The 10,986-nt window shown below is 35.5% G+C and overlaps 1 protein-coding gene across 2 annotated transcripts; it reads left to right on the plus strand.

Annotated features, from left to right (window-relative positions):
• The first annotated feature begins 863 nt into the window (after positions 1-863).
• LOC132059595 (uncharacterized) lies at positions 864-10,668 on the plus strand. 2 transcript variants are annotated; one of them, XM_059452245.1, is made up of 4 exons: positions 864-1,022; positions 2,278-2,504; positions 3,964-4,083; positions 10,361-10,668. In XM_059452245.1, the coding sequence occupies exons 2-3, from the start codon at positions 2,280-2,282 to the stop codon at positions 4,075-4,077; spliced, it is 339 nt and encodes a 112-aa protein (XP_059308228.1). In that variant the 5' UTR covers positions 864-1,022; positions 2,278-2,279; the 3' UTR covers positions 4,078-4,083; positions 10,361-10,668. The 2 variants fall into 2 exon arrangements, with proteins under 2 accessions (XP_059308228.1, XP_059308227.1); XM_059452244.1 differs by lacking the exon at positions 864-1,022 and adding an exon at positions 1,691-2,052.
• Positions 10,669-10,986: the final 318 nt, after the last annotated feature.

A 10,986-nucleotide genomic window follows, 5' to 3' on the forward strand; every position in this document is an offset into this window, starting at 1 on the left:
GAGGAGTGGTATATTTGAACCCAAAGTATAACAGAGGGGTATATTTGGACCCAAAGTCTAACGGAAAGGGTATATTTGAAGCCAAAGTATAACGAGGGGCATATTTAATCCTTTTCTAATAGTACAGGGGTATATTTAACCCTTTTCATTATACGGGGCCTCATACATTTTGGGTCCTAAGGCAATGGCCTTGGTAGCCTAGGAGTTGAGCCTGACACATGATAGCTTTGTAATTCATCCTTTTCATTTTGCGTGAACTAATTTAACTTGTTCAAAATTAAAAAAAGAAAGAAAAAAGATATTAAAAACTTATGGTGTTAAATATTATTATGACATTTGTGACTATAAAATCATGTCGTTCAGAATAAAATAAAAAAACTAAAGTTGATTTTTTATAGAAAGTCATCAACTCTTTGGAACATGACTTTATTTTCAAATATAAAAATGGACTAATTTTTTGGATTTAAAAAAAATTAAAGAAATAGTATCACATAAATTGAAAGAGACAGAGAACTAGTTTTGGGGTTGGATGTATAGATTCAAATATTTGCATTTCCGGGGCGACTCCTATTTGAATCAATTTTATTTTTGGGCTTAACCTTCTTGTTACTTTCCTGATTTTCCGCTCACGGCTCATATAGCCTGCTTGACCAAACTGCTAGGAGGTTAAAATTGCTTATTATTTTTTTTAAACAAATAATTTTTACAATCTTGATCAAACAAGAATTGTTGCTCTAATATTATAAAAATTAAATTTTAAATTGATTAGCTAAACACAAATAGTTACTCTAAAAAATTTCTAAATAAGCAAGTAAACTTTGGAAGCAAGTCGAATTTCGTTTATTCACGGCTAATAATTTTTCTTCAAAGTGACTATTGTGTTTGGTTATATTTGGTTCTTTTCCTTTTCACTCGTCACGAACACAAAGAGAGACACCAGGCAGTGCAACACAAATCCCTGCAGAATCTGTTTCTTCTCCATCCTCGTAGGTGACATTTTGGATCTTTACGCCTTCCCAAAGGTCAGTCAATCCATTGTCTATGACTGAAATCATATACACTGCAACAATTTGAAGCACATGTTTAATTAAGATAAATGGAAAATCTTTCGCTTGAAATCCAGTAATAAAAGCAATACACACTTGCACAAATTTGCTTGTTTTTCTCTTGGCATGGCGTTTTGAATTGATTTTTCCACATTTAGAGGAGAGAGTAATTATAAGATTCTCTTTTCCTTTCAAATTTTGGAATTTATGTTTCTACAAATAAATATTTCCATTACAAGGTCCCAATGTATTCTCTTGATGCTTGATTGATTAAACCAGGACAAACATTCTCATTTTAAGTAATTTCTAAATTTAAAACAAATAACCATAGTCATCAATAGTTAAGAAAATAGTCACTAATGCCCTGATTAAAAAAGAAAAAAAGACAAGATACACTAATGCTGTTAAGCACAAAGTTGACGTATTAGAAAGCAACTGGGGAAGAGTTATAAAGAAATTAAAGCATAGAATAAATTATGAAGAAATGCAAAGTAAATGGATGAGAATGAAGGGGTCACACTGCATCACTTACCCAAATTAAAAGGGCTAGTTTAGAATTCAGTACTCCATCATTCCATTTTAATTGTCAAGGTTGTTAAGAATAGTTATTCCAGAATACTTGTCATTTTATAAAATCAAGATAGGATTACTTTTTCCCATCAAATTATAAATTTGAAGAGTTCAAACAAGGAATTATTGGCTGATGTTATGATTATACTAATAAAATTAGCTCACCTTGTACTTTTAAATATTTAGTGAAGTTTTAAGTAGAGTGCATATTTATTGAAGAGAGATAAAAGTAAATTAGTAAAAAATTACTGTTTTTATTTTTTATTTTTATCATTTCTTAAGGGGTATAGGGCGTGCAAAAAGGAAACATGAATACTAAAATGCAAAGGTGCTAGTATTTATTTTTCACTTTCGAGTTTTAAAAATTGTTTAATTTTGGGTTTGCCAATACTTATTCACACTGCTCCATCCGACAAAACATCCAACGAGTCAAAATGTAAGTTTTTTTCTGTTCGAATTCATCTGAATTATCACATTTATCAAATGGGGCTAACATACTTGTAATCCTTTTGTGCTAGGGGTTTAAATCGTTGAAAAAAAAATCCAAAATATTCAATCTTTTCTTTTTCCTTTTTTGGCCCAATGTTCTATGTCCTAAAGTTTGGATTTTTAGAGCATTGGTCATATTTCTAAGGTTGATGGTTATTTGCGGATTTTGCAGAAATGGGGTCTTCTGAAGGTTTAAGAGCTACACTAATGGTGTACAGAAATCTACTAAAAGCAGTGGAAAAGCATATAGGGAAGGAAGAACACAGGGTTCATTTCACTGACTTCATCAGGGAAGAGTTCAGGAAGAAGAGAAGTCCAAAAGACCCTTCTTTTATCCAGCAAAAAGTTAAGCTTGCTCAAAATTATACTTACCTTCTCAACAGTGTCCACCATCATAAGGTTAGCTTCATCTCTCTAGTTATTTACAATTTTCGTTGCGCATCTTTTTTACCTTGTACTAGCCCCTCTTCTTTTTCTTAGATGCTTCTTGACTAGGGTGGAGTTTACAATGTATATCAGATTATAATCATCCTAAGCTGTGTGAAGCAAGGGTGTAGAATTTGGGGAGGGTAGTGTGTACGCAGACCTTACCCCCACCTTGGGAGGCAGAGAGGTTGTTTCCGATAGACCCTCAACTCAAGGAAAAGCAGTTCGGAAAAAGAAATAACGGAAGTGAAAAAGCCCTTGCGAAATACTAAAGATAGCATGGCAAAGCATTTTGAAAAAGGAACAGTTACAATAAAATTAAAGCGAAATACAGAATATATTGTTTACATGACAAAGCCGCGATAAATTGTTTACATGTCTACATTTTATATGGGTAAAGGATTTATCATAAAAATGCGGATATAGCATCATCCATTTCGTTGCTAACTATGTTATCCCATGACATTTAAAAGCTGCTTATATGAAGGTAATGTAATATGAACCCTTCATCAAGGTAAGTGTTGTTAAGGAGGTGCTCATGGGTTTGATATTGTGGCATGGTATCAATACCATCAGAAATAAATAGGGTCAACTCTGTCAATATATCAGCGAGTATAAAGTATTATTTCTTACAATAAAAAGGATCAACTGAAAAGTAATGATATTTCTATTTGTGAAACTTATAATATAGGGGGATTATGTGATAAGTTTAGTAAGAGGTAAACGTAAATCCCTAATTGAATCAAAATGTAGAGGTGTTTACTGTTTTAAGTTGAAAAAATATAGGAGGGACAAGAAATATTTCATTATGTATTTCTTCTTTTTTTTTTTTTTTTTTTTTTAATTTCTTTTGAAAAAAAGAGGTCTTTCTTGCTTAAAGCTTGATTATAAGACACTGAACATCTAGCTGGGTCATTTTGTCAGACATCTGTTTCACAATGTCAATGCCTTATCAACACGGATAAAGTTTTGCCTGTGCATCAGAAATGCAAAATTTTCTTTTTTCAGCCTCCTTTTCTAGCTTTTCCAATTCTGAATGACACTCGTGTGGTATTCATATTCTGCTCATGTGCATAATCCTAACGCTTATCACCTATCAAAAGTGTTGCCTTTGAATTTGAAATAAATTGTATTTTCTGATTAATGCTGCTTATTCATTCATATCACTGAAGTTTTTTTTTTTTTTTTTTTTTTTCTAATAGAGCCTATGTATACCTTGTGGTTTTATCTTTTATTAAATATTACTTGACCATAAAGTTGAAATGAAATAAAGGAAGTCACAGGGAGTTTTTCTTTACTTCAGCACTTTTTGTGTAGTGTCTCTCCGTCTCCACTGGTTTCATGGTGCTCTGGCTATTACGTTCTTGTTTTGAGGAACCTGTGATATTACTATTGCATTTTACAAATCATGTGGTTTTCTTTGTTTCTGCAGGACTTATTATTTTCTTACAACATTGCAGTGGATAGAACCAATGAGATGACGAAAGTGCTGGGTAAATCTGCTGCAAGTGTGGGTCTCCGCCTTCCTGAAGTTTATCAGTCTTGAAAATTAGTAGGTTTTCGCTGTTTCCTTTTCCATTTACTTGTCTATGTAAAAGTGGGGTAAATGATGGATCCATTTATGCTATGAAGTTTGCATATTCCTTCCTAAAGCATATCTGTGCATGTGCTTCTGGGCTATGTTGAGGTTTGTCCCTTGCTTTTCCTTTCTTAGAAAAGAGGGGCTTGCGGGGGTGGTGCTCTGGTGATAACAAATTCAATACCTGCTCAATACTTAATTTGAGTCGGTATTATGCATCTTACATTGAATTAAAGAAAGTTCCCGTACTAAAGTTCTATGTATTCTTGACACGCCTGAGAATGATAGTTGAAGGTCTTTTCTTCTATGTCTCAAATCATACTTTGTTGGTTTCTCTTGCTCTCCTTTTGCTGCAAAAAGCCCAAACCTTGCAGTAGGTAGATGGCAGCTGACATTCAGTTAAAAAGCACTTTCTTGTTGAAGCACATTAATTGTGGTATAGTGAGAAAATCAGCTGTGTGTTTCGCTTATATCTCATACTTCATACTTGTACTAGATTTCTCGCTTGATCAACCTTTATCTCAGTTATCGGCACTGGCCCTTCATATTTGAACTAAATCTTAAATTTCTGGATATAGTTTCTAGTTGAAGTTCTATAACTATTTCAAGTGGACATTTTATAGTGCTCATAGTAAATTGTTGTAGTGCTGATAGTAAATTGTTGGAGTGCTGATAGTAAATTGTTGGACTAGAAAACAACACAATTATTTCCTAAAACAAAAAATTGTTTTCATTTTTTAGAGAACAGGTCACTGATATTCTTCTAGAGATTTATAGTTGAAATTCAGGATCTAATGCTATATTTCTCTGCTTCATTTCCTGATGGGGAAGTTTATGTCTAAGAAATATAATATTACTGCTCAGCCAATGGCCATAATAGACTAATAGGACCACCTATCCGTGCCAATTATTTTGTCAAGCAGCTTGTTAATCACATTTAGCAGAAGACCTAGAAATTTTCAAACATTGAGCTTGAGGTCTTTGCGCCTTCCATCTGGCACTTTACCGTCCTGTTGCCATGCCTTTATCTTTCAGCCTACCGGTTAAACTTACTACATTTTCCGCCAGTTCTGTATTCTGGTGTTGATGCTTCAATTGACTACGTTTAGCTTCAAAACCACATGAAAGAAATTGCTTCCTCTCAAAGTAATAAAACATAAACTATGATTGGTATATTTCAGAATTCACAGTTCTCTTTTAAAGTTACACTATAATTCTTGATTGTCATTATCTAATTGGACTAGCTCACTGATAAAGTTATTCTGATATTAAAAAGCAAAAGGAAGTCAAAAGAAAACTAAACAGTTAGAAATTCAAACACATAATTCCCCACCACACACAACCAAATCAAAAAAATTTGAGATTGAGTAATTGTAATGAAAATTCAATACTGAAAGTGGCACAAAACATAGTGACATTACCTAAGTGGCAGCGTCGGCAGCAAGTATTCTTCTTCACTTTAATATGAAACATGAATCGTGAAAGACTTCATTCACTGGATCAAAGAAGAAAAGTCTCATAAGCATTTTTGAAAAAATTGTTTAAACGGAACATATGTGGTCAATCTGTTGATTAACCATAGAACTTCAAGACGAGGAAGAAAGATGCCTCGCCCTAGTTTTCATGGAAAGAGAATTTGTGAAGGTTGAGGAAAAAAAGAGAAGAAGGATAAGTTAGGACTACAAGCTTACCCGGACTTTGTCCGTTTGTCGGCATTAGCTTCTTTCACTAGAGATGAAGACAGAAATGCTGTACAGTTATCAACCCTAGGGACATAGGACACCAAATGGAGAGAGGGAGAGAGAGAGAGAGAGGAGGGTGTCCTGAGTATGGAGCAGAAGGGGAGGGAGTGAGCAAGACTGCAAGAGGGGCACATTCCGTGAATGCAATTAAGGTTTGCATTTCTTAAAAGACAGATGCTGCCTCAAACATCTAGCAGTAGCTATAAAAAAAAAATCTAGAAGATTTAGTAAACCGGCTTCTCTCTTATCCCCAAAAAGGAAAAGGAAGCATGTTCGATGAGGCTCAAATGCACAACCCTACTGTATGATTGAACCGGCTTAGCCTATCTACTGACTATATTTACATGGATATAAATTAAATTTTCAGCGAATTGGATTTGGCTGTACCCAATGCTACAATGTGGGAGAGTTTGCCACTGCATGGGAGCCAGCCATCTGAATTCAGGTTTCTGTTCAAGAGCGGGTTGTTGTTGGTTGGTAGTATCTAAACTGATCATGTAAGAGAGAGTTCGGAATGGAATCCCATCGAGAATTTGGTGGATAATATGGAAAGAGAGGAACTCAAGCATTTTTGAAGACAAAAAGGAGAATGTATCTACTCTTAAGTTTAATTGTACTTCTTTACTTACTCTTTGGACCAACATGGCAGATGTACATGATTGTTAGAATGTAGAGGTCATGGTCAACTTTATTAATTCTCTAAATAATTTGTGAGAACTATTTTTGTGGTACTCAATTTTTCATAGCAGCATACCCTTTATGCCGATTAATTTATAAAATTTCACCTTGAAGAAAAAACCGATCTTGTAAGAGTACTAACTTATGATATGATTAATTGGGAACCCAAGTTCTTAGCATGGTTCATGTGACTCTCTTTCTTCTGTTCAGTGCATATTCCATTATCTACAAAGTTGTTGTCTTTGTTTTGAGCGACAATTTGCTTTTTCTGCTTTTCTTTCTTACATTCCTGTCCTGCATGACTTCCAAAAATAAAAGAGTTTCCCAAATTTTCACGTGGTCCAACTGTGTGTTTGTTCTGCTATTTGTTTCAATTGTCATTGAGATGCTCCACTGGTGTCTGCTGCCATGCTCCTCAATACATCTCACTCAGCACTTTCTTCCTTTGCTGCTTACTAGCACGACCTCAGTTATATCTCCATGTCTTAAATCTTGGTTAAATAGTTGATTTTGTTTCAAATTTTCATCTTTTACATGTGATTTGATCCAAATGCAAATGGGAAAACTAGAGCAAACCTTATTTGGCTGAAAACCTTGAGGAAAAGCCCAAATCACCACGTTAGACCTCACTTGAATTAACTCCAATGTGTAAGGTCGGCGCTGATAGTTCTCTAAGTTTATAAAGGTGTTACCGTTATAGCCCTCCAAGCACACCCCCAACCCCCCCCCAAAAACCCAAGATCCTCTAAAAATGCATATTTTTGTAAGGATCCGACACACCATTCGATGGTACTTTGGAGGATTCGAGCAACATAGGTTAAGCACCAATTTCATTTCGCAAAGTTTTAACAGAGTTTGATCAGTCCCTTTTTATGTATGTTTATCCTCCATTTGAATTTTTCATTCTAACAACTTCGCTTCAGTCCCAAACAAGTTGGGGTCGCCAAGTTTATCATTCTATCGTTTTAGATTTTTCGAATTACATATAAAGAAAGCTACAATATTTTTCCAATTAAAACTTGAGCAAGATATTACTATGTGTGAGTTCCTGTTTTAGTAATTCTATCATATTCAAAATTAGGTGGAACTTTACTGAGAAATTTGTGTAATAGTATCAGCCATAATGATCATAAAAATAACTTCTGTCTCTTTTAATCTTTTACCCAAAAACTTTCGTTTTGCCAAAAGCTCAAAACTCTAACCTCTCGTGAATTTCTCAAGAATCTCTATCAAATATTGTAAGGCTTACTTGCATTTCTCATTTTTCTCATTTCCTGCTATTTTTCTGCGAGAATAAGAAAAACATGAGCATCAGCCCAAATGCAAAATACTTATCAAAACACAACAACAACAACATACCCAGTGAAATCCCACAAAAGGGTTTTGGGGTGGGGGTGGGGGGGTGGGGTGGGGTAGGATGTATGCAGACCTTACCCCTACTTTTGTGAGGTAGAGAGGTTGTTTCCTATAGACACTTTTTTTGAAACTGAACAACAACGTACCCAGTGAAATCCCACAAAACGCTTACTTGCTTTTGGCTTATTTGCTTTTCTCATTTTTCTCATTTCCTGCTATTTTTTTGCGAGAATAAGAAAAACATGAGCATCAGCCCAAATGCAAAATACTTTATCAAAACACAACAACAACAACATACCCAGTGAAATCCCACAAAAGGGGTTTGGGGAGGGTAGAATGTACACAAACCTTACCCCGACCTCTGTGAGGTAGAGAGGCTGTTTCCTATAGACACTTACCATAACACAAATTGCTTATATTAAAGAAAACCACATTAACTAGTTGCTTATTGGAAAATCTGCAAATGTTAGAAAGGTAACTCAAAATGGAAAAATGAAACTCATCAAGAATTCTGCAAATTGAATCTGATCCCAATCCAAATCCAAAAAGAAAGAAGAAAGAAAAAGAAAGCTTGGGGAACTACTAGTGCATTATCATTGAGAACTTGGAAGACTATTAATGCTCCACCTTATACACTAGGACCATTTTGAGTGAAGTCCCAAACTTAATGTTCTTTGCGTTGTGAGTGTGTTCTTGAAAACCTTAAAATTAGCTGACAGAGCTAGGAGTGGGAACGTTTGCAGTTTCTGGGAGTTTGATTGGGGAATATTACAGAAAAAGTTAGATGCGTAGGTTGTTGGCTTTGCTTCTGGACTTTATTGAGCCTCTTGATTTTGAGATGCTTGTACAACAGTATTTGCCGGTTTAAACCATGAGTCATCTAGGTTTTACAAACCCGTGCACCCCTAAACTACAAGCTTTCTTTGAAGATCCTATTTAATGGGATATTTGAGAAATCCCTTTTGTACAAAGCTTTCTATAATATTAGACATGTTCTTCCTGGAGAGCATAGAGCTCGACTCTTGGATCTTCCGTTACCTTTTACTTTTTGTTGCCTTGGTGAATTATTAGAGAACTATGCCAGTATTGGTTGGCTGCACCACCACCCTTTTTCTTAGGAGTCTTAGCTGGAGGAAAAAATGGTACTGTAAGATGTATCGTTAATCAAAATAACGTGTACATGGCTCTCCTCTTCTCTTTTCATTTGTTATTCTCTTTTTCTTTCTGTTTTCTTGTTTCTGCTCCAAAATCATATGGCGGAACTCTGCATGTATTCTTTTATGTCGAAAGTCATAGGCTCTTGCCGTAGCAGTTTGACTTTGTTCATAAGAATTCAAACTACAGATACTCAAAAAGTTGCCTTGTCATAGCATGTGAAGTTTAGAAAGTCCATATGTGCATGGAACTAAACAATCCAGGGAAATTAATCCTCACACTTTGATGTAAAGAGACAACATTTGACCACAGAAACTATGTCGTACTTTCTTCCGTTTTCTTGCACTAGGCCATTGTTTATCCAATGTCTAGCCTAGAGTTGGCCAAAATGACACAGTTTCTCCACAACTGTTCCCCAACAGGTCCAAGATCAGTAGATAACAGTTTATTGATGAGAATCGATTTTCTGATTTATACTGCAGTCTGTTCTCAAATTTGCAGTGATTCCAAATTCCTATTGGATGTTTCTTTTCCACCAATGTGGTTAGGATCTGAAAATACTCTCATTTTGAACCGAAGGAAGTCCAACCGCAGTGCTACAATGGCTAATTGAGTTTAGGAGCACAGATTGCTAGTTGGCTCATTTAGATAGACTTAATATTTTGGAAGCTTCATGCTTGTAGTCTTCTGCTTCCACTACTCACGGCTTTTTTCTGTACTTGGGCGGTTGTAGTGGATGGCGAACTGAAATTGAGTAATCTGGGTTGTTCATGGGGGTTTGGATCTATGATGTTACCGGGCATTGTGGTGGTTCTTGTTCTGCAAAAAGCTCGATGTGTCTTTGTTTGAATGAGGGTTTGAATGAGGACCTCTCTGATAATGAACCCTTATGAAATGTCAATGGTTTTCTTAAATGAGCTTTACTCTTGAAACAAAAGATGTAGTTACCTCTGGCAAGCATCAATGCTTCACTAATAGCAGTAGATCACTGGAAAAGCCAGTGATAGTGATCCTAACTCTGTCAACTTACGTATTATTGCAAAATTTAGGGGCCAGTTGCGTTGGAGAAAACGTGTAAAAATAACCTTCATAGTAATTCCTTGGTCTTTAGTTTTTCTATTTCTGCCCCTGTATACTTTGACATCTAGTGATCCTTGACAGAAACTCAACCAGGTCAATATTCAGTTAAAATATGGAACAGCTTTTAAATCCATCTCTGACGCACATTTTCTCACATTCTTGCTTGCAACTTTTGTATCACGTCGTTTTCATCTATGAATCTATGATACATATTTTCTCAAACTCTTTTTTGTTTGCAGCACTGGTATCACGTCGAAGGTGGTTACAGATAATTCTAAGAGGCTGGAAACTGAAATTGTCCCGATGAGTGAATAGACAAAAGCATTGACTTGGAAGAACCTTCTTCCCATATGTGGCTGAAAAACTTCCCAAAAGCAAATGAATTGTTTGGTTTCGTTGGGGATTCTGATGTGACAGTGTTAAATATTGTCTTAAACTGTAGTCTGGGGAAAAATAAACTTGTCCTAATGCTCTGAGTAGCTTATTTTGTTCCAAATGCACACGACTCGACAAACTTCCTTTAATCATCTCTTTAGCGTGTACAGAAGTTCATCATGTAGAATATGCTTATATCGAGCTATGTGTGGGAAGTAGAGAATACATTCTCCTCCACACGGTGCTGTCTGGATCGATTTGCACGATCGTTTATTATTTCACCGGGTATTTGCGGGCAATTCGTAGGAATGCCTGGGGTGGTCTTTAATTTTAGTCCCTCAAATTGGTGGTCTTTAATTTAAGCTCTTTGCTTAATATCATGCAGTTTGGGGTTCGAATTCCGGCTCAGTAAAAAAAAAAAAATTCGCAAGGCAGAATTTTGAATGCAAAACTATACCTTAAGATAGAGTTCAAAATTCTGCTTGCAGGC

The sequence above is a fragment of the Lycium ferocissimum genome, chromosome 6 (assembly GCF_029784015.1).
Source record: "Lycium ferocissimum isolate CSIRO_LF1 chromosome 6, AGI_CSIRO_Lferr_CH_V1, whole genome shotgun sequence".
In the NCBI taxonomy this organism is placed as follows: Eukaryota; Viridiplantae; Streptophyta; class Magnoliopsida; order Solanales; family Solanaceae; genus Lycium; species Lycium ferocissimum.

What these genes read in the sequence shown, in the direction of transcription:
- LOC132059595 (XM_059452245.1), top strand. Translation starts at nt 2,280, where the DNA reads ATGGGGTCTTCTGAAGGTTTAAGAGCTACACTAATGGTGTACAGAAAT. An exon ending in ACAGTGTCCACCATCATAAG is followed by an intron (nt 2,505 to 3,963) that starts GTTAGCTTCATC and finishes TTGTTTCTGCAG; the next exon opens with GACTTATTATTTTCTTACAA.